This window comes from Bidens hawaiensis, unplaced genomic scaffold (genome assembly GCF_021521415.1).
Source record: "Bidens hawaiensis isolate Kalapana, Puna unplaced genomic scaffold, B.hawaiensis_p1.1 tig00030780_1, whole genome shotgun sequence".
Classification (NCBI taxonomy): Eukaryota; Viridiplantae; Streptophyta; class Magnoliopsida; order Asterales; family Asteraceae; genus Bidens; species Bidens hawaiensis.
Window position 1 is genome coordinate 16,692 of NW_027495144.1, and position 24,673 is coordinate 41,364.

The window sequence follows — 24,673 nt, forward strand, 5'->3', positions numbered from 1 at the left end:
CAAACAGTAGTTTGAGATCGGTGGCCATTAATTGTGTTTCTTTTGTGTTGGTGGATGATTACAACAAATATAATAGCAATTATTGTGATATATATCGGCAAAGTACAACAAATAATATAATTTGTTGTGGTGTATGATGACGAGGCAAAAGTCGAACCCAAGGCTGTTAACTAATGGAGAATGACGGCATCGACAAAACTCTTGTGCTAATGAATTTGTGGTTGGCTGGTTGCTACGAGTTTGTCACAAAAAAAAAAAGACTAGAACGACGCAGAAAGTGATAAATAATTAGCGATTGAGATGGATGAAACGAAGCTTTACTCAAACGAGAAACATGAAAGTAGAAGAAGAAACCAAACAGAGTGAAAAAAAAAATTTATAACTAACAAATTATTTTACGAGATTAGTTTAACTTTTATAATTTATATATTTAAAGCTAATTTGTTTTGGACCTTTAGGAAATTTTGAAATTACATACTTAGGTTTATAAGAGCATTCACCTTACAAACTCTATTTTCATGTTTATAATTCCATTAAATATCGTCGTTCTGTAAATTTATTTCAATTTTTTGTTTAACAACCACATCTCATGCTCTATGTCTTGTTGGCCTAGACTTGATGATCTTTGATAATGAATTGATATGATAAACCAGATGAACAATATAATGTGAACAACACTTTGATTCAAACTTGAACTTTGATTAAGAAGAATAGCAACAAGGGATGAAACCCGAAACACAATCTTTATTGATCGAACAAGACACGATACAAATGTTTACATCGAGCATCTATTTATATTTTTCCTTACGGTGGTTAATTAACCACCTCTGATGGTTATAACTACCATGGCGGTTATATAGCTACATGATAGTTATATAACTAACTTTATAACCGCCTAATATTTACATCAAGACCCTCTAACTTACAAATGTTGCATAAAGCACCCTAAACTATACTTTGTAATAATTATAAAATTGTCCCGCAATATTTAATCAAATTTGATCACACAATTAAGGTCAACATATCTATCTTTATTTAATGTGGAGGGGATGAGGAGTAAAGACATGCTTAAATTGACTTAGGATGTGTGGATTATACAAAATTTAATAGAGTTGCACCTATTTGATGGCATGATCCAAGATAGAGTTTGTAGAGACGTAAGATTAAGGTTAATGATTTTTAGAAGATGATACGTCAGTGTATTAAGGCCTTAAATTTTCATACATCTTAGGTGGACTTTACTTGTGATTGCCATCTTGTATTTAAGTTTATATGTTGTTTTATGATGTTATATGCCTACCGTGTGTTTTGGAGCTTATGTTCTTTTTGAAAGCAATCTCTATATCCTTAGAAATATATGTAAGGTTTACCTACATCACACTTTTTTCCAAATCTTACGAATAACTTTACTATTTATGGAATTATCGGACGTTGTTGTTATAGACAATCACTATGTATAAAACTCTAAATTTTATAGATAAAGTTATAGATGGTAAATTGGTAATCCTTATAGAGATACAAAATAAAAAAAATCTCAAAATTACGCATATATGTTTCCTCGAGTCATATTTTCTAAATGTACCGGGCCAACCCAAGTTGCTCTTGTAAAAGATTCGCTACAGAACGAATAAGTTTGTTTTGCAAATGATTCATATCATCAAGTGTATCTATTTCAAATTTGATGCGAATCAAATGATCTGTGGCTGACAGTAGATCTCGCGGTAAAGAGATCCTATTACAAACATATAAACCTTTTCTAAATATTATCTTTTTAATAAATTAATTATAGTTTGTAAAGGCATTTTTACGTCATAATCAAAGGAAAAAACATTATTGAAAAGTTAAAAAGGGTGCACTAATGAATCTTCGTGTGATTTACCTTTGAACCTTCTTTTTTTTTTCAATTAATAAAGTAACTTAACAATTAATTCCACAACCAAGATCCTTCTATACGAAACGTAAGCCGTTAGATCAGGCAAAAGAACTTTGACCCTCAACCTCAACAATGCCACGTCATCCTAGTCAGTGCGTGTTTTATGTAAAAACACACACACGATGAAAACCCAAAACACGTCCAGGTTCATTGAACCCAGCAGGCCGCCTCTCAACCTTTGATAATCCGTGTTATCCTCCGTCGGTATATATAACCCTCCACCCTCTTCACCAATTCCATCATCAAATTCATTCACAAATACCTTCAATTAATAATATTATTATCATCATCAACAATGGCGTTGGCTGTTACTTCTACTTCAATTGTCTTTAATTCTTCGAATAATAATAATAACTCGCGTACTGAGCAAGGTAAATTTATGGGTTTGTTTTGGTTCTTGAATTGTGATGTGGGCTTTGAATTTGGAAGTTAATTGCTGGGTTTTTGTTTGCAGGTGTTCAGTTTAGTAATGGTGGGTTTCAACCGTCCGATCGGTCTTTTCCGGCGGGTTTGAGTTTGACCCGGAAACGATCTGCGGCGGTGAAGGCAGTGAATGCTGAACCTAAGAGGAGTGATTCGATTGTTCCGTCTGCGGCTACTGCGTTTGCTCCTGGTATGTTTAATCTGTTGGTTACATGTTTTTTTCTTGGGTTTGTTAATTTGGGGGCTATTAATTAGGGGTTTTAATATGGTCGGGTTGAATTGGTTAACCCGACTCATATTTTTATTTTGTGTAAAAAAACATAAGCCTAACATGAAAACGTCTTGTTGAACCCATTTATTCTTCAGGCCAACCCTCCAACCCATTATCTAAATGTTTTAATTGGGTAAGTGGGTTGTAAAAAGTTGGGTTAAACGGTCATAAATGGGTTGACGGTTGACCTTGTTTAACTAAAAGGGTTGGCGGGCCAGTTGGTTTAACCAAACGGTCATAGATGGTATGGCAGAAACAACACCGCCCACCACACCACTAGCCACTAGTATTCTCCCTGTTTTTTTCTTTAATGAAGTGATTTGGGGATGCATAACTAAAATAGTCTTTGAAGCATTTGAATAATTTATTATGTGTAAATTATGCAGACGTAGTGGATAAAACAGCAGAGGTTGAGGACATTCAGAAATTGGCACAGGACCTTGAGAATGCATTTTCTTGATTCCAGTGGTGCAGAAGATGTTGCTTTGATTGAATATGCTCACTTAACCGGACGCCCATTCCGAGTCTTCAGCCTCGATACTGGCCGGTTAAACCCGGAGACATACAAGTTTTTTGATCAGGTTGAGAAACATTATGGTATTCGGATCGAGTACATGTTTCCCGATGCGGTTGAAGTGCAAGCTTTGGTTAGAACCAAAGGTTTGTTCTCGTTTTATGAAGATGGTCATCAAGAATGCTGCCGTGTGAGGAAGGTGTGACCGTTTAGGCGCGCGTTGAAGGGTTTGCGGGCTTGGATTACTGGTCAAAGGAAGGACCAGTCTCCCGGGACTAGATCTGAAGTCCCAGTGGTTCAAGTGGACCCGGTTTTTGAAGGATTGGATGGTGGTTCGGGTAGCTTGGTGAAGTGGAACCCGGTGGCTAATGTAGCCGGGAACGATGTGTGGAACTTTTTACGGACCATGGAGGTGCCGGTTAACTCGTTGCATGCTCAAGGGTATATTTCGATAGGGTGTGAGCCGTGCACAAGGTCGGTCTTGCCCGGTCAACACGAGCGGGAAGGGAGATGGTGGTGGGAGGATGCCAAGGCTAAAGAATGCGGGTTGCATAAAGGAAATATCAAGCAGGAAAACGTGAATGGGAACGTGTCGGTTGGTAATGAGAGCGCGGTTGTCTCGGATATCTTTGAGAGTGAAACCTTGTGAATCTGACTCGGCCCGGTGTCGAGAATCTTCTCAAGATGGAAACCCGAAAAGACGGTTGGGTGGTTGTTCTTTACGCACCATGGTGCCCGTTTTGTCAAGCAATGGAAGCATCATATGTTGAATTGGCTGATAAGTTAGCCGGGACCGATGTGAAGGTTGGTAAGTTTAACGCTGATGGGGACCAGAAGGCGTTTGCGCAACAAGAGTTGCAGCTTGGGAGCTTCCCGACGATATTGTTTTTCCCAAAGCACTCGTCAAGGCCTATTAAGTACCCGTCAGAGAAGAGAGACGTCGACTCGTTGATGGCTTTCATTAACGCCCTTAGATGATGATGAAGAAGTAGACGGGGGTCGTGTGCAATGATAACTTGTACGTGAATGTACAATGGAGTGACGATTTTGGCTTTGGTTTTGGATTTGGTGGTTGTGTAATATTGGTATAGTCTGTTAGTGACCTGTGGGGGAATGATCGTTTCCAATATTAAGTTCTTAATAAGATTGTGGTGTTCCTTATTGTCGTTGAATTTTAAGAAATAGAAATTAAATGTTTAGTTTTCTAATATGTTCTTATGGTCATATCTAGCGAATGTAATTTGGTAATATGGAGTATCGTTTCCTGTCATGGTTTTATTATGGCGATGATAATAATAGTTAATCCGAATATATTTGATAATAGTTATGTGGATCAAATGGATCTAGGACGGAGCGTCATTTCTACCTCCGTAACACTCGCCACTCGGTCTTCTAATTGTTCCATAACACTCGGTCTAATTGTGCGTGAGGTGCCAAATTAGGGATATCCTTAATTAGGGATTCAAAGTGTATTCAAAGAACCTAACCCGGTTCTTCTTTCCAATTAATAACTTTTGTTTTATGATTTTGAAATTGGGTTTTAGGTATAATTTTTTTCAGGTTTGAACCCTTAATTGGTAAAGATCCTTGGGTTTTATTAATTGTATATATGGGTGGTAGAAGTCTTTACAGGAGTTAACAAAGTGATGAAGTTTGGAGTCATGAAACATCATCAAGAATGTAAATCTCGGACATCTATTGCAAGGATACTAGTTTGAGCAAATGTTCACGTGGATTTATTGTATCAAGTTTAAATTTTATTTTGCTTATCAGTAGTTTCATTCCTTTTGTGGGATAAGAGTTCCATTGCTAATTCTTAAAAGGCTGCAATATGGGCGGGCCAAAACATGCAATTTGTGGTATGAGTAGAACCGGGTTAGGTTGAACCAAACACTTCCTGTCTAGTATTATTATTTTTTTATAAATAGTTCATGTGCCAAATATGAGTGCACGAGTTATTTTATATGCCTAATAATCTAGTTATATAATATTTTGTTTTATGCATAAAAATATTTTGTTTGACTTTGGTTTTATGGTGTCTTTTTTGACGAATTGAAGTGATTTGATATAATCACAACACGGAGAAGCAATCTAATGAAACTTCAATCAAATGTATCTTTATTAATTTTATGAAATGGTTACAATTAGGAGATTAAAAGCAAGATAGAAACCACATAGATGGGAGAAGATACCAAATAACCAGAGAGGAAGATGGGAAGAAAAAACCAATACATTCTTAACAATATTCCTTCATGCAGTATTCTTTTAATTTCTTTGCTTATGTTCATTCACTTTATTGGCCTACTGAACCGGGCACTCTAGTTGGGCCTATTTCTGTCTCTTGACTTGGGCTGCCAATTGGACTTGGATCAACGTTCATAACACATTTATAATTTTGTCTATTTTTGAGCTGTAACGAACAAAACATAACAAGAATAAGCCAATTCATAAGTAAATGAATTGAAATTATCACATTTTTTGGGTTCCATTCTTTTTGTAATCAACTATATCTACTTGGTAACGTTTCCGGTTCGAATTTGTCAGTTAGCTCACTGATTTTCATTACCTAAAAATACTGATTGTTTGTTCATAAATCATAAGTATTCTGTGTTTGTAGTTCTAGGTTTTTGTGTTTTTTTTGAAGTATAAGAAATTTGTTAGTAGCTAAAACATGTTTCTTATGTTAACCAGGACTAAGAGCATTCCTTGCCCGTTCCTCATCATCATCTATATAATAACAATAAACAAGCACTACATTTATCTCTCTTGTTTAATTAAATGATATTTTTTATAGATTTATTATCACAAATTCTCTCTTCTCTACTCATAACCTATTTCAATAAATATAAAAAATAAAATGGGACAAACAAGTTTTCTCCAAATTTACAAGAAAATCACTAACTTTTCTATCCTCAACCACTCTTAACCGTATTCTATAATTTACAAAAACCTCTCACAAAAATTTTGAGGATGGGTTGGAAATGCTCTAACATTTCAAGTTAAAATTGCTTTAATTTTAAGTCACAAACAATAAGATAAGTATGTTTTTGATATAAAACCACTAGCTTAGTCTAGTGATAAAGGTGTATGACCTCAAGTAAAAGACTATGGTCTTGTGGGTTTTAATTTTACATGAGACATCATAGAAATATCAATTAAAAAAAGTATGTTTTTGACATTATAAGTTTTTTTGTTTTTCTTTTTTGAAAAACATAAAAGGATACATCACGTCAAGAATTTATTCAACTATGCCTATGATAGCACACACTTGTTGAGTACTTCACTACATGCAGAAAAGTAAAAACGACATATCTTAAGCTCTACTTCAAATTATCAATAGTAAATCTAGGTTGGGTTATCATTGTGTTCTTCGTATTAGTAGGGTGGGCGGGGCGCCGAGCTTGGGTGAGGTGAGCTCGCTAGGCACTGATGCAATCAGGATTTTTTTCCTACGAGTTTGAAAATTTCCAAGGGACGGATGCCCAGTTTTCTATTACTAACGTTCGGGTTTTTCTGTCCGGTCCAGTTAAAAGGTTCGGGTCGAGTCACATAATAAAAATAGCAAAAATCAATAATAGAAATTAATTAAGCTGCACTTTACGAGATTTCATTTTCTGAAACCTATCCATTACATCGTCATTCGAAACTTTTCTAAGTAAATCTTTTTCAATAAAACAAAATGCATCTATCATCATCAATCAGATTACGCAAATCAGATTTGACGAACTTCATTACTGAAAAACATCTCTCAACAGTTGAAGTTACGGTGGGTAAAACAAGAGCTAACTTTAATAATCGGTAAACCAACATAAAATTAATGTCTCTTATTTTGTTTCAACTATCAATTGCACAAGAATAGAGATATTTTTCAAGTTGGCAAACCTTGTATCTTTTTTCAAATTATCTAGTTAGTATTTTTAATTGAAAACGTGGTTTTATAGGCTTAGCAAATTATTTTTAATTGAAATGTAGGTTAAGATTTATTGTCAAGATTTCTAAGAGTTCGGTTTAAAAGTTTCTACGGGTACTATGTTGAAATTTCTATGGGCGCGATGTTGAAATACATGAATGTATAACACTAAAAAAATTTGTACAAGTTCAGCCAAACACAAACCCCTCATCCTCTTTAAGTAGCCCTTCCGAGTAGGTGGGGCTGATAGCGGAACTCGCCCGTGATTCTTTGTTTTTTTGACCATTTACAACAATGTTATTGCCGTTTGAGTTCTAACAAAAAACTAATACACTTTTTATACTAAAAATAGTGCTAAAAATAAACCTTCTTTCTTTCTATTTCTGATATACATACCCTAACCATGAATCTATACAACCTGTTAATGAAAAAACAGAGTCAACCAAGTGGGTGTACGCAACTAGAGATGCGAACCGTGGACGACCGAGGAGGAGGAAGGTGCGTTGTTGATGGTGTGGTCAATACCATCAATACCGTCACAATCTTCAGTTTGGGTTGCGTTAGTGAAAATTTTCATACCGATATGGATTGGGACCATTCCATTGACCAGTTTTCGGCAACATCGGGTGATAAGCTATAAACGTGGAAGATTGTGCCAACGCGCTATAATGGACTCGCCTATTTTGTTGATCGAAGAAGAAGTTATGAATTCTACGCTCACCGATTATCGGTTGCACTATAGTCAACGTTTCGCAAATGTTAATTTTTGGTTTATTTAAGGACATATGTTTGATCACATGATTATGGTTTTAAACATAAGCATAAACATTAATCATCGAATCAAATGAGTTATCCAAATCCGTATTCCGCTCATCTTCCCATGGGTTGTGGCTCCGCCAATGATTTAGGCTTTAATTAGCTGGTGTTTCTTCATCGACATCGTCATTGACTGCCCATAGATTATTCCGACACTGGCCAGGAGGGTTGGGGGGTTATTAACATGTGGAGAGGTTGGATTTTTAACTGGTGGATGGAATGGACTTTTCAAGTGAGGAAGGGATGAGATTTTTAACAGCTTGGATACGTTATTTCATCCGCCATGAGCACAAAATGAAAAAGAAAGCTGAGCGGTGAGGATGAAAGCTAAGAAGTATCGTGTTATAGTCATTTATAAAAGCTAGCCATCGTAACTAGCCGTTATTAAGTAATTGAAAGCTAAAAAAAATTACTTTTATTTTTTTATAACATTTTTAATTTTCGTTATTTATCACATATGTTTTTTCTAATAAGTAGTGATAAAATAGTTTTATTTGTTAAAATATTTAGTTAACTTTAATTTGAAAAAAGATTGGGGAGTGGGTTGAGCTAGGTCATAGCCTCACCCTTAGAAGTCCAACTCATCTTTTCTTAAAACAAATAACTTACTTCTATTGTACTTGTTGACAAATTCTGCTAGCCGCAAAATTAAGTCGGTGGACTCCTTAAGTGGATTTTGCCAAGGATTGAATCGATATAGCTCATTCGATAAATTAAGCACAAGCACATGAATTCTAGATAACTCCCTTTGTATTAAGAAAAATATAACTTCATATTATCTATTTATAATGCTAACTCGATATGACTAACAATCTAGCATCTAGCATGTACTTTTAATAAACACTAATATTAAGACAACTTTTAATTTTTTGTCGGGAGATGGTATTAATGGAGGGGGTGATGAAATTGGGTAGGAACTAGATGCTTTAGGAAGTTTTTCCACCACAAGTCTAAAAGCAAGAATGATCGAGGTATGTTTATCCAGTCTGGGTTATAGATTATATTAGAATGATTGGGTCCCTCAAAAAGTGGGAATTCTAGCTTGGTAGGCAAAGTTGGATGGGGTCCCGGTATTGACGTCTCTGACAAAGAGAAATATTATGGTGGATTATGAAGATTGTCTGGTGTGTGGCGAGTTAGAAGAGACGATTGATCATATTTTTGTTTCATGTGGTTTAGCTCAAGGGGTTTGGCAAGCAATCTCACATTGGTGCAAGGTTCCTCATATATACACGCTTAATATTCGAGATATCCTTGAGCTTCATAACTTTACAAAATTCTCAAGGAACAAGGCAAAGTATTTCCATGTGGTTTGTCTTGTCACGGTGTGGTGTTTATGGAACGCCAGCAATGACATAGCATTCAACGGTTCGGGCGTTCGGCGGTGACCGTGGGTGGTGTTGTGAGTGATATGAAAGGTCTAAGTTATCTTTGGGTTAAAAATAAATCCGGAATAACTCTTTTGTCATAAGAGGATTGGTGTAGGTTTAAAATGTAATTGTTATTGGGGTTGTTGTGTTGACTAGTGTCTTGCTAGTCTTATTGTTTTGTACTTGTCGTTTTTTGTTTTATAAATTTACTTTTGATGGCCTTTAAAAAAAAAAAAAACCACTTAAACCCATACACATAAAATAACAGATTACTCGGGCCGGGTGTCCCCTACTTACCGACTTGTAAGTGGGATTGTCCTTGGAACGGGAATTACCAACCTGATACCACTCATGTTGAAAGATTTTTATCTAATATAATTGACTTTACATGATCTAAACTATGATATTATTTGTTTAAATATAATTCCGTTTTGTCTCCTAACAGAAGAATGTTTTGACATTGACCAATACGCGATGTATCATGAATGCAAATTTGAAAACTTCTGCATACAAAGAAAGCTTTCTTTATAACAATTAAAACTAACTTGACTAAACTAATCTTACAACAAAGAATTTAGTACCACAAATTGGTCAGAATCTTTCCCACAAGAGCATAAACGTTCAGTAAATTATTAAATGCCAATATATAGAAGTTTGAAACAAGGTAGTGATTATATAAATCAAGAAATCATCATTCATTTCTTTCTGATTAGAAATGAAGAGGTTAAGGGGTGATCGGAAAGAGTTGTCATCTTTCTTTGAAAGTTCATCTAGGGATTTTCACCGGAGAAGGAATGATTATTTGCAAGACAATACCACAAGCAAGCACGTTGTCTGGTCTTATAATCGGTCTAGAGTTGCCCGTCTTCGATGGACAAATGAACTTCATCAATGCTTTGTCAATGCAGTTCAAGAACTCGGTGGAGAAGATAGTACACATTCTCTCTCTCTCTCTCTCTACACACACACACTTATTTATATATATCATACGTATCCGGAGGTTCATTACATAAAGTTATATTATTGCGAGAAGAGAAAGAACAAACATAATGCGTTTAATTTTTTCCATTAGTTGTTTATATATTCTTTAAACCTCTACCTTTTGCATACATAGGTCTATGTTATGTATATTAAAAAAACCATTAAACTAATTTGTTTATATGTCTTCTTTATATTTTCAAATGTTTAACTACACATGTGTAGGTATAGGAAGTAGCGTGCCTATCACCCGACCGCTTGCTTTCTTTGGTTTAACTTCCGAATGCATATATACAAAAGTACCGTGTGGCAGGAGTGTTTATACCAACCACCTAATTAACTAGTGTTTATATACTATATATATGCCTGTTTTTTATGCATGTACGTGTATGTATCCATCTAACTATCTAAGTATATATAGATGTATTTCATGCTGCTAGCACATTGTTTGCATTAATGTTTTCTGTATGGTAATAGAGGCAACTCCAAAGATGATTCTGCCAATTATGAATGTGAAGGGACTAACTCTATCTCATATCAAGAGTCATGTTCAGGTTAATTACTTTAAAGAAATTATTTTTGAGTTACTTCAATATGTTTCATAATTGACATAGTAATATTTAAGTAATATCAAAGATTGCGAGAACCACGTATAACTTATACATGTTCTTTAAAGTATAATACATAGACGATTTTGTAACCCGCTACCCACTCGATCACTTTCCCGGCCTTTTCTATTTGGGTACAACTATATTACCCTATTCTCACGGTTTTTAACATAATATTGACTTTGAGATCAAACTTTATATGGCGGTTTTTTGTTATGGACAAACATTAATAGTTTTTATCAGAAGCATGTAAAATTAAAAATTTTAAAAATTAACGAGTTGAGTCTTGAACTTAAAGCTTTAGAAGTACAACCTTCTTGCATTTATCTTTTATGGAATTGCCATAAGTCAATGGCATTCTTGCGGAACATAATGAAGTCCTTGTTATATTCACTAAAGTGATGAAATTGAAACAATAATGAACATGATGACTTGAAAAGTCAATATTGCTATATATGCATGATGTTAAGGATCTGTATTCTAATTACAGATGTTTAGGAGCATGAAGAACGACGTGATTATCCAAGGTCTGTATACATATCAACAGTTTAAACCCTAGTGTTTTAATCATATTTGTAACATCTTTGAATTTGTAGACAGTTTAGAGATGGAAGTAATCCTAGGCATTGTTTGAAAATTGTACAAATAGATAGTTTGCTTAGACTGAACTCAGAAACAGATTATGGTTTTATGAGTTCGTTGGCGTGGCAAACAAATATGGAGAAAGACAAAAAGAGGACTTTGCTTCTTTGACTAGCAAACTCAAGCTAACAATAACTTTTGCGAGCCTGCATGGAAAAGAAGTCATGATGAAGTTCACTCGTTTAACCAACAAATTTGAGTGATGTTTCCTTGCCATCTCAAATGACTCCTAAACCTCTACAAGGGTATCCATGAGTTCGCCATCCATGCCTATTTGTACAACAAATTTAAAAAAAAATGCTTAGAAGTACTTACCAAAGTAATAAACCACCTACAAATGAATTTTCTTCACACATTTATACAACGTATCATTCTTATTGTTGAATTATTTGATTTAGTTGTAGATGAAGTAAAATTAGTAGTGTATAAATAAGGAAAATCATAAAAATACATGTTGATCACTAAAATTATGAAAACTATAATTTTTTTAGAACTTATTAAAAATTAACTTTTCAAATCAAATATAAAAAGAAAAAAAATGAATTTTAATAATTCAAAATTTCAAACCATAGTGTGCGACAATTATATAACTTCCATTTTAATTACAAAACAATCTTACATAATCTGCATCCATGTTCACTTGATTTTCATTTTATTTAGCTCACATTGATGTTATGAGCAAAATGGGAAAACATACAATCCTCGTGGAAATCAAGTGTAAGTCGAGTGTAAGTTTACAAAGATTTTACAAGTGATTGAGATTGTTATTGACAACGGAAATAAAAATTAAGTGTCACTGGTTAAGTTAGAAGCATAAATTATTGTCAAAAGTAATTTTTTTATTATTAGAATTACTATTTGCCATAAAAGGTAACACTTGTACTAGTGAGAGTAATTTAAGTTGTTACATGGACTAATTAAATCTAGACAAGTTAGGCCAGGTAACATCAACATAAATAATGAATTATAAAGAAGTGTTCCTTGTTTCGTGAAACATGACAGAAGCTCAGGAGACTAAACAAGCTGAAAATGATAACGACAATCATCTTTGCTTTGCCCAACACAAGAACTATCATAAGGATACTTTGCATAGTGGTATTCGTGGATCAGAGACGTCAAGAACTACTGTTTCAAGGAAAAACAAACTCGCGTTGATTAGTAACGAGGTTCTAAATACCGGTTTCACCTCAAACGTGCTAGCATGATCACTTTCTTTGATATCTTTTTTACATGACTAATTTACACCTTTAAATATTTCATCTCATATCATATTTATATCAATATATACAGGCAAATGATGACATTGAAAATGCTAGAGTGCCCTTTGGTGCATCATTGTCTTCGTCAAGCGTTGTTGACATAGAGTTGACTCTAGGAGGCCCATATGCTTCTCTAAAATCTTGTGAGAGTGATAAGAATGCTTCTGTTTGAGCTTGGTCTCGTGTAAGAACTTACTAGTAAAATTTACGTCTTGATCTGTGTAATAACCAAATAACAAATAACGATGTTTTATCAACACTGTTAATAGCAATGGTTTATCAACACTGTTAAAGTGTCCTTGACTCTAACCTACCACTAGAGTGATAAGAAGAAATTGGTTTTCGTTGAGAATGATAACATGAAAATGGGAGATTATTCAAATATTTTTTTTTATTCATTCAGGGCCGTCTCCGAGTATTTAAATACCTCGGCCGAGTCGAAATAAAAAGGCCCATAGCCTTAACGAGTAACGAAATATATAAGCTAATATATAAGCTAATTTTTTTAAGTGAGACTTAATGTTATAACAATAAACATAGAAAAATATATTATTAACATCAAATACCGTAATAACTAACGATTAACCAATGATTCGTGAAACTCTCCTAACATTGGAAAAAACAATAGCTTGGTCCTTGGTGGCTAGCTTGGTTAACCGTGGAGGAGCCTGGTGGTTAACAGCAAACCAACAGTGGTGGTCGGCTTGGTTGGTCGTTGTTCATCATTCGCAAAGAAGGAAGGAACCAAAGAGAAATTTCAATCGACCGCTGTTTCTATTATTTTGCATCGGGTTTTTATTTATTTATTTTTAGTTTTTAGTTTTAGTTTGGGTCCAATAATTTAAACTTGATTAAATGGATTATGGATAAAAAAGAATTTTGGGCCTAATAATTATAAGATGGTAAGGAGCGATTCATATTTTATAAGTTTTATATTTTTAAATGTATATATAAAAATATAGATATAAAAAATTTTGGCCCCTAAAAAGTTACATGCCTCAGCCGACGGTCCGACCGGCACTACCCACCAGCCGGCCATGTTTTCATTGAATACGTCCCTCTTTATTAATAATTAAAAAAATATCAATTATTAAAAATAAAGCACATTTATTTTAAATTCTCTCCATTTAAATAAACTTTGAAATCTAGTTATGTAATTTTTTGTTTATTAATTAAATAGTAAATGAGAGACAAACTGAATTAACTTTTAATTACTAACTAATGTGTTTTTAAAACCTGGTTAGTTATTAATTTTCATATATTTGTGATTTTTTTTTACTAAAATCATTAGTATATTAGTAATGTTTTTTTTTTTTTGAAAATTAGTAATGTAATATATTTTTTCACTTATCAGATTTAATAAACATTTAAAAACATCAACCTATTGATATTCTTCACCCTCTTTAATATGCATGCCCTAAGCTATTAAAGTAAAATCAATATCGCCATCGGTGTTGTCACTAGGGGCGTCTCAACAAATGTGAAGGCCTAAATTGAAACAAGATTTTGGGGCCTTTTCATGACAATTGTTAAGAAAAAAAATTTGTTTATTAAAAGTTTTGAACTCGTAACTTGTACTTTAGTAACAACCAAGTTTACCACAACATCAATACATTGTTTGCTTTATCCTATATTATATATATGTATATAATGTTTTTTTTATTTGGGGGCCTTAATTAAGTATGAACCTAAAGCCCTAACTTGTTTTCACTGTCCCACGAACCACCTCGGCCTGGTTGCCACTAAAAAATTTGGAAAAATATATTACTATTGGTGTCACTCAAATTTCCACCGATAAAAACATCTTAGGATGGGCCTGTTTGTTTCAATCAACGGCTGACCGATTCAGACCAAATTTTGCCCTATTAAGATGTTTTTGTTTTTAGAGCCAAACATTCTAAGCTTTGACCGAATAAGATGTCCCCCTCTATGTTATATGTAAACATAAGCAAGCAATAGAAATAAACAAAAAGTCAAGGGGTTAATTATGCAATATACAATAGTAATGTGGAATAGCAGGTAAACAACTAAACAATATTACAAAGCCTTAAGCCGCCGTCGATAACCCTAACAACCGTCAACAACCACCGGCTCCGTAACCATGGCCGACGTAGTCCAATACAAGCTCGAGCGCATGGTCAACGAGCTCGACGACCTCGAGCGCCGTGGCCTGTTCTCCCGCCGCGAAATCAGCGAGATCGTAAAACAACGGCGCAAGTTCGAGTACCGACTGAAGCGTCCGAGTCCTCTGAAGCATGATTACCTAGCCTACATCGATTACGAGAAGTCCGTTGACGCACTTCGCGTGCTTCGGAAGAAAGCCGTTATGCGTGAACTGAAGAATAATAATAAGAATGAGTCGAAGATGAAGCAGTCGTATTCGGACTTTGCAGGAGTATCGAGGATTGTGCAGATTTATCGGTTGGCGAGTAATAGGTTTAAAGGAGATGTGGAGTTGTGGTTTCAGTATTTGGAGTTTTGTAGGCACAGGAGAAATGGACATATGAAGAAGGTATTGTGTTTGTTTTAGTTATTATTATTAGGTTTTGTTTGATTTGAAGGAAGTTATTAGTCAACAAAATCAGATTTCAACTCTAAAGTTTTGTTGTGAGTTAGGATTTGCCTGATGCTAGTTGTATGTAGGGGTGGAAATCAACCGAGCTGCTCGCGAGCTTCGATTTGACCCGAGCTTATACGAACTCAAATTGAACTCTGACTTTTATTGAACCTCGTCTAATAAATGAGCTTCAGTCCGAGGCCCTGAGCTTCACATATAGAGCTCGATCCGGCTTAGCCTTTTGTTTATATAATTTTTTTATAATTAAGTATATATTTATATAATAATAGTAAAAATAATAATAATCATAGTTGTTATATGTAAGTTTATGCTAATAATAACTGAACGGCATATATTATGTTATAGAAAATTAAAATTAATAAAAACAGTAATTATAGATAGTTGCAAAAGTAAGTAGAAAATGTATAATCAAATAGTTAATAAACAATACAGGAGCTGAGCTTCAGCTTTAGAGCTCTAATGAGCTCAGCTTGGCTCGGGTCGTTTATACCTCTTAGCTAATGTGGTTTGAAGTTCAGATTTTTTTTGTTTTACAATTTCATCTCTAATTTACACATTTTTACTCCTTTATTGTTTGGGCATCTGTTAGGTTCTGGCTCAAGTGATCAGATTCCATCCAAAAGTACCAGGAGTTTGGATATATGCAGCTTCATGGGAGTTTGACCACAACTTAAATGCTGCAGCTGCTCGTGCACTTATGCAAAGTGGATTAAGATCTTGCCCTAATTCTGAAGCTTTATGGGTTGAGTATCTTCGAATGGAGCTCACATATCTTAACAAATTAAGTGCACGCAGGGCGGCTCTTGGGGAAAATGTGGGCCCATTGGTTCCTGATCGTTCTGAAGATAAACAATGGCGTGATGAAAACAAAGAGTTGTTTATGTCTATTGATGGAGAAAATGATGGTTACAAAGGGTTAGAGGTTCAAAATGAGGAATTGAAGCAGAAAATTGAAGTGTTTCGGGAACAAGGTTTGAACATTCTTCAAACTGTTTACAAATGTGCGGTCGAAGCGCTTCCTGCTAGTTTCAGTTTGAGAACCCAGTTTTTGGAGATATTAGAGGCAACAAATTTGTCTAATTCTGATGATATGCAAAAAGAGATCCTTTCTGACATGAAAAATGAATTTTTGAAAGAGCCTGCATATTGGGATTGGCTTGCAAATTATGAAGCAGCAGGGCGTAAGAGTACGCAAGATGTAACAAAAGAAATTACCAATGATCAGTTATTCAAGGCAGTTCAGGTATTTTAATCTTGTTTCGTATATATGTATTTTGTGATATTAAGTAGGCCTGTGAAAAACCAAACGTTTAGTGAACTGTTTGGTGAACCATTCTGCGAGAAGTTCGTTTATGTTTGTTTAAAATAAAAATAAACAAACTTTTTGTTCGTTTAGTTGAACAAACAAACATGAACACGATTCTCATTCATTTAAGGTTTATGTTTATGTTTATACTCTACTGATAGTTTTTGCTATTGTGGGATTTGCTGGGCATGATTATTGTTGTTGTTATCGTTTATTTATGTTTATAAAACGTTTGTTGTCCGTTACTATGCAATTAATGCATCGCCAGTTAAAATTTAGTCTAGGTTGTTAAATTTTGTGTCCAACATAATAATTTTCATGCTTATAACTAATGTTCACTAATCAGTTATGTCGTTCATCTATGTTCGTTCATTTGTGTTTGTTTACGTTTGTGAATTGTTTTTTAATAGTATTAATTAATAATGAGAAATCATAAACGAAGATGAACGTACTCATTTTTTTAACGAACGGGTGCGAACAAAAACCTCTGTAGTCTGTTCGTTTAATTTTCCGTATTCGATCATTTGTTCGGTTAGAGTTAAACGCACGATCATAAACCTGTCTGGTTCATGTTCTTTCGGTTTGTTCACATATGTAATATTCATTTCTGCAGCTTCAAGTTGTGTGTTGTTTGTTTTAAATGTGTTTAGGTGTATGATGAGTCTTTGAAGGTTACACCATCATCTACAATGTTTGGTCTATATGTCAAGTTCTTGATGGACACAATTGACAGTAAAAGTTCTAGGCTTTCTGATTCATCTGACAATTACATAGATCCTGTTACACATGTTTTAATTATCTTTGACAAGGCACAAAACACGGGGTGCATTTCTGAAGATCTTGCATGTCAACACGTTTCGTTTTTGTTACAACTTGGGAAATTAGACGATGCTAGAAGTTTAGCAGAAAAACTTTGCAATGGAGAACTTTCAAAAGCAGTTAATTTATGGGTTTTACGTCTTTCTATCGAGATTAAACAAGTTAAAACACCAAGCAAAGCTGATCTGCCATATCTATTTGATCTTTTGCAAAATCCTTTAAAGAAAGTATCTGTTTTGGAAGCTGAGAGCTTGTGGCTTATGGTATGTTGAAATGGTTATTGTTAGTTATGTACTAATCATGCAACTTTATCACAAATTATTGCATTATTGTGCAGGGTTTGAAATATTTTTCGAGTCACAAGCATTATTTTGATAAGTTAGTGGATATTTCTGTAAGTTCACTGATCAGAGATGGTGGTAGTGATGATGGGTTCTCTCTCTCATCTGCAATTGTAAATTTTGTTTTACAAAAAGATGGAATCCAGAGTGCAAGAGACATGTACAAGCGGTTAGTAATATATTTGCCATTAAATTTCCAATTTTAATGCTATATATATTAGGAAAATTGGATTTTAATAATCCAAACTATTAACTATTGGCCAATATTAATTCCAACTAACTATCTTACTAATAATAATCCCAACTTTTAACTTTGTTACCAATAACAAACACGCACTAACGAATTGTTAACTTAGTTTATTTTTAACTACATAAACAGTCCCTATAGTTTACACATATAACTAGTTCGAATAAAAAAAACCACCGAACCTTTGATGAGTACCCTCTGTGTTTCCGGCGACCACCAGTCACCACCAGCCCCTTAAACCACCGTGCAGCATCGGCCTCCTAAATCATTGATGCTAAAAATGATTTTTGTTCATGTTATTGGTTTCATAATATGAAGATATGCCTCAGACCTTTTAGTTTTGTTCAATTATATTGGATTTCGTCAAAATCAGAAGATTTCCATGAAAGTCAAAGTTTCAATGCTCATGCTGAGATAGTCAAAATCAGTGTTCGACGGTAGATGTGTGAGTGTGTGACCAAATTCAAGCTCAATCTATGATCAATTACATTATTCTCACTTGTTTAATCACGTATCTTTTCATATTCATCAATTATTATATTCAATTTCAAGATTCATCGATTATTAGATTCAATTTCAAGTTTTATCGGCAGCCATTGATGTCCGTCGTTGATATGTCATCGGCAGCTAATCTCAACAAAATTAACAGTACCCGCGAAGTCTAACAGATTTACAAGAATTTGAAAATCGCCTGAAAATTGATAACCACCGGTGGTGGTTGTCATCATCGTTCGTTGCTTCAGGACTTCAGGCAAAAGAAATTAAATGAAGATGGTGGTGCACGGTGGCTCAAGAGGGTGCTGGTGTCGACCGATGGTGGTGGCGGCCGGTGATGGTCGCGGTCGGTGGTTGGGGTCGCGGGAAATACAGATGAATTGAGTAGCTATCAAAGCCACGATGGTTTTTTCTTAATTTTTTTTATCAAACTTGTAATATGTATAACCTATAGGGACTGCTTATGTATTTAAATATTAACGGAGTTAACAATCTGTTAGTGTGGGATTGCTAATGGTAACAAAGTTGAAAGTTGGGACTGCCAATAGTTAAATTGTTAGTTGGGATTAATATTGGCCAATAGTTAATAGTTTGGATTATTAAAATCCAGTTTTCCTATATATTATTATGAAGTTAGTGATCATCAAGCATATTGAAAGTGCAGGTTTTTGGCTTTACCTCGACCCGGGCTTGTGTTATATAGAAACTGCATTGAACTGGAATTGAATGTTGCATTATCTGCTGGTACTAAAAAGGTCAATCTTGTTGAGGCCCGTAAGTTATATGAAGGTGCACTTTCAACATATGATCAAGATGCGAGTTTATGGCAAGATTATCACTCTATGGAGTCCAAGGTATGCTTTAAGTCTGTTAGAATAATAAAGGTGAAATGAAAATGGTGAATAGAAAGTTTTCATGGTTTAATTTGTGTTTTGTGCAGATGGGGACGTCTGAAACCGCGGCTGCTGTTCATTGGCGCGCGCGAAAGACACTAAAAAACAATGCTAAGTTATTAATATGATGATTATGAATGAGAGGTTTGTTATTGTGAATCAACTCACAGTTTTGGAAGATCTGCTGTTGCCATTGCAGAAAGCAGAAATGTAACAGTTGTTTTGTTTTATTAGCAGGATAATTAAAGTGTTGAGTTTTATTTATATCATGGTGTTAATACACATTTTCGCGGCTTAGGTGAAATGACCTGTTATGTTCTTAAAAGCTTTGTTTACCATGTTTTCAACTTCAACTTAAAGTGTTAAGAGTTTTATTTATATCATGGTGTTAATGTTAATACACATTTTCGCGGCTTAGGTGAAATGACCTGTTATGTTCTTAAAAGCTTTGTTTACCATGTTTTCAACTTCAACTTAAAGTGTTATTTTATTTATATCACGGTGTTAATGTTAATACACATTTTCGCGGCTTAGGTGAAATGACCTGTTATGTTCTTAAAAGCTTTGTTTACCATGTTTTCAACTTCAACTTATAAATCTGTTCAATTGTTTTAATTCGAAACTTTGATCGACATCCTATATTTTATTAGAGGAAATAATATTTGACTATATACAATGTGAAAACGATAAACTTTGTAAAATAGTAACTGCAATAATAATCAAGTTGATCAAATGTTGAATTCGGTTTAGCATGGGTCAATATGGGCTTGGTACGTGTGGTGTCAACAATAGCAGGGTGGGAGTGGAGTTGAGCCGGCAATGACTAGGCTTTGGGGGCAAACAATCAGGGGTGAGATGTATATTGGTGGCCCCAGGCCCCCAGCCACTCATTTCCACCCCGTTTTTGCTTGCTAGTGTTATGTGTTTTTGTCCGAATACTTCTATACGTAGTGTGCATTAACCTGTTTTGTCTGAAAATTTGAGCCATTAAACCCCCCCCCCCCTGCGTGTTTTCGTTCAAGATTCGCCACCGCAAACGGTGGTCATGACTCATGAGCGATTCTAACCCATTTGGACAATCGGACCTTCCCTCTTGATAATCTGGGCACTGGTAGTGGACTAGTGGTCATGTTCAAGTGAAAGTGGGCTAGTGGTCATGTATTAACAACTAGCCTAGTTGTGCTTGTTTGAATCTAACCCAATTGGATTTAACTGAAGGGGTTCTTGAAAGCCTAGGGCCCTAGACTGTGGTGTTTCAGCCCATTTTGAAGGCCCAATTATTGAATTTTATAACTTTATTGCACTGTCTTTAATCTTTTATGTGTTACCTTGTTATTTGGGTTTCTTTAATTTTGCTTCCTTGTACCGTGTTGTGTGTTCGAGCCATTCCTTTGGTTTGGTTTGGTTTGGTTTGGTTTGTATGCTGTTGAAAATTAGTGACATTTTGCTAGGAAAGGGTACCATACATACTAAAACCATTAATTATAGTAATTTAGTAGGCGTTATATGTACAATGATTTTAGTGGGTACCCTCGTTTGTGTGTATATATAAGGATCCGAAACAAGTATAGCATTTAAAACCTTATAGGTCCTAAGAAGAAATGTATCTAATAAAAACATGCATGTGTACACATATATTATATGTAACGTCACCTGCATACTCATACACAACCACTTAGATTCATATCAACTACGTGAGTGAGCTCTATAAAGCTATTAAATTTGATGTAAGTTTAGATTACATAGTAGATACATATAGATGAATTTAGATTAAAATACACAAAAAATTTGTTCTCGAAGGGCTGCCTTCAACTGGATTGCAATTTGAGCCTAAAGTTATTTTTCTTTCAATATTATTTTCTAACATCAAGCTTAGTTATCATTATATTTGTAGTGTTTCAACATCAATGAGTTGCAACTTTTATCATGATATCATCAATTTATATCCAACTTCAACATTGCCTAGCTTATTATCATTTTCACTCACCATATTGATGCTACAAGTAATCAAAGTTGTAAATTACAAAATGTATCATCAAACAACTTATGGGATTTGGGGGTTCAGTTACATTTAATTTAAAATAAAATAAAAAGTTCAACAACTTCACTCTCTCTTCGATATTGACTTAAGTTCTTGCCAATTAGACACAAACAAAACCCAAAAATTGTTCTAAGGTTTTTCATATACAAGATTGATTGGTCTATGAACTTAATAATTATTTGGTTCTGAATGATACATTTTACAAGAAGCTGATGTCTAATTTGACCTATTGTACATCAACAACCTAGAGGTGATCCTAAACCAAATTTGGTTCATATATGATGACGTACTTGACATGAAACTTACGTACGTTCTAAGATCACCCACAATGTGGCCTGGTCTGGAATTTAAGTCTGGGATTCCAGACCTGCAATGACGATGCTGTTGGGACACCTCTCTCACTTGCATACACATGCAAACACACATATTTTAATATTTTTAATAGGATTTTGAATTTTATAGTGCTGTGAAAGAAATTAGTGTTTTTGAAGAATATTTGAAATCCAATCCGATAGTTGAGCTTACACGTTTATAAGTGTTTAAAATTTCTAGCGTTGAGATGCTCTAGTTAACTAGATCCAAATAAATAGACACAAACAGAAGAAAACAAAATTGAGTTAGAAAGAAAGAAAAAAAAAACAAAGTAGTTTATAATTTTTAAAATGAGCCACGTGAATTAACAAATAAAAACAACGTGCCACTCATGTTTTAAGACACATAATATATTTCTTTTTCGAACACTAATTTTTTTTGTTACACTTTACAAGGTTTATCCATAACCTCCTATCTTATAACTTAATCATCTTATCATCTCATCAAGTGAAAATTGATGCATAATATACTTAGACTTTCAAATTAAAAGGAACTGCATTCACAATTACCAATTAGTACATGAAAAGAAAAAATAAAACTTCTATAAGACTACAGCCAACAAATTTTTTTTTCTTCTTTTTAACTAAAAAGTTCACTATTTAAATTAGCATCTTTTAATTTTGGTTGCTATTTAAATTAACTATCTTCTTATTAATTAATTTCTTGATTAAATCATTCTATATTTTTCGTTAAAAAAATCATCAAAAAAGAAACTTTTTAAATTCACCTTTACTCGAATATTGTTCCAAATAAGTAAGAGTGTGAGTCATTACTACATGATTATCATTGTCATGATGCTCGTTACATAGCACGACCATTATGGAATGATGGTTGAGTACATTCATATGATTCTTCAATGCTTCTACAATATGTTTTTTTAATAGATGTTTTGTAGTGACTCAAGAAATTTTCATAGATTTACATTAAAGAAACAATGAACACGAAAAACACTAATGTTACATGTATGCAACTATGTTTTTACATATAAGTAGGCCAATCTTCAATGAATCGACATATCAATGGAAAAAATGTTGAGACGGCTAGGATTCAACCCACTGATAACTTGAATCAATTGGCTACATATATGCAACTCCAATTTCCCTTCCACGCATAAATTAAACCCATGCAATTTCTATGCTTCTAAAAAATTGTTATTAATTCATCTCAACAATAGATCAACCCTGATCAATAGCAGAAATAAGTTTTCTCATTAAGCAGCCTGGTGTGTATACGAGCATTCACATCTCATCGTCCGTTATTCATAACCCCGCTCTTAAATTTAAGAAAAGTGACCAAAACATGAAAAACATATCTACATCTCATCCCCATCTGTCCCCATATTTCTACGGAAAAACAAACAAATCCTCACATTTGCTTCTAACTATTCTTTCCTCGTATCTTTTTTTTAATACTTTTTATTATTGGAGGTTAATGGATGAAAGAGAACAAAATAATATAACGAATTATAAAAAAATATTATTTAATTATATGAGGATAAATATGGGGAATGAGATGTAGAAACTTTTTAAATGGTGATAAATTTAAAAAGAAATATGATTTTTAATTAGATTATTAGGCTTGTTGATGGGGATGGATGTTGAATGTTCAAACTAACGTAAAATAAAATGTTAACTAATTCATATTATGATCTGAATTTGAAGTTTTAATAAAATATATGAAGAGTTAAATAAATAAAATATGTGAGACATTAAATTAATTAATAAATAAAAAATTGGAGAAAATATAAAAACAAAATAATAATAATAATAATAATAATAATAATAATAATAATAATAATAATAATGCCAATCCGAAATACGGTCTCACCACCTCCTCTAGTTTACTAGTTTATTAATCTGATCGCGGTTCAAATGGAGATGGTTTAACTACACTCAACTAACAAATGTAAGTCAATGAACATAAATAATTTTAGGTAAACAGAGAGACATACGCCAATATAACTAACCAAATGAGAGATGTGGTATTCATGCTTCCTCTTTTAGTTAGTGAAACAAATTTTTGTGTTATTTTTGAATTCACAAATTAAACGTTGGATCATTTTACATGCCTAATAAGATCGGTCTATGAACTTTAAAATTATTTGGTTCAGAATGATGAATTTTGGAGGAAGCTCATGTCTAATTTGACCAAAATGTACATCAACTTGGACCAAATTTTAATTCATATGAATGACATATTTGGCATGTAACTTGTGTTCTAATTAGGAACATCAAATGTTTCATCCAAATAAACAGACAAATATAACAAAACAAAAGTAAGTCAGAAAACAAAATCAAAGTAGAATAGATTTGACTTGCAACAATTAAGTCATGATGATCACTTTGCAGGTGATATTGAATTGTTGATGCCCTTTGAATAGGAATAATAAAGTTAATGAATAATTATACAACACAATAAAATATAAAAATAAAAATTAGTTATTTTGGGCGTACAAATTAAACAAAAGAATAAACGTAGCGTAGGATAAGAGTTTTAGTATTCTTTTAAACTTAATTACAGTTTTGGTTCCTATGGTAAAACCTAAAATGCGGGATTTAACCCCGTGGTAGATTTTTCGCAGGTATGACCCTTGTGGTGGTTATTTTTTTTGCAATCAAAACCGGCCTTTAGTCTCAAAGTTAGTTTTCATACGAATAGACCATTATACCCTTGCAATTTACAACACTGTAGTCTTTTAACATATGCAATTTGAACCTCCTCCTCTTTTACCACCACTACCATCATCACATCACCACACGCCACCGCCACCATTATCACCTTGGAGCATTTTTATTAATAGATTAATGAAAGAATGCACATAAAAGAACCCCTGTCCGTTGAGCACTTAATTGAGAAC

At 33.9% G+C, this 24,673-nt stretch overlaps 1 protein-coding gene and 1 pseudogene across 2 annotated transcripts; both read left to right on the forward strand.

Annotated features, from left to right (window-relative positions):
• The first annotated feature begins 2,228 nt into the window (after nt 1–2,228).
• On the forward strand, nt 2,229–4,186 carry LOC143580993 (5'-adenylylsulfate reductase 1, chloroplastic pseudogene; annotated as a pseudogene).
• Nucleotides 4,187–14,817: 10,631 nt separating this feature from the next.
• On the forward strand, nt 14,818–19,824 carry LOC143580994 (uncharacterized). Of its 2 annotated transcripts, XR_013143753.1 has the most exons (7): nt 14,818–15,236; nt 15,892–16,545; nt 17,259–17,690; nt 17,765–17,937; nt 19,175–19,364; nt 19,451–19,657; nt 19,771–19,824. XR_013143753.1 is itself a non-coding variant. In XM_077063884.1 (6 exons), exons 1-6 carry the CDS (start codon nt 14,826–14,828, stop codon nt 19,529–19,531), a joined length of 1,941 nt encoding a protein of 646 aa, XP_076919999.1. In that variant the 5' UTR covers nt 14,818–14,825; the 3' UTR covers nt 19,532–19,671. The 2 variants fall into 2 exon arrangements, 1 of the variants encoding a protein (XP_076919999.1); XM_077063884.1 differs by lacking the exon at nt 19,771–19,824 and having other exon boundaries at nt 19,451–19,671.
• Nucleotides 19,825–24,673: the final 4,849 nt, after the last annotated feature.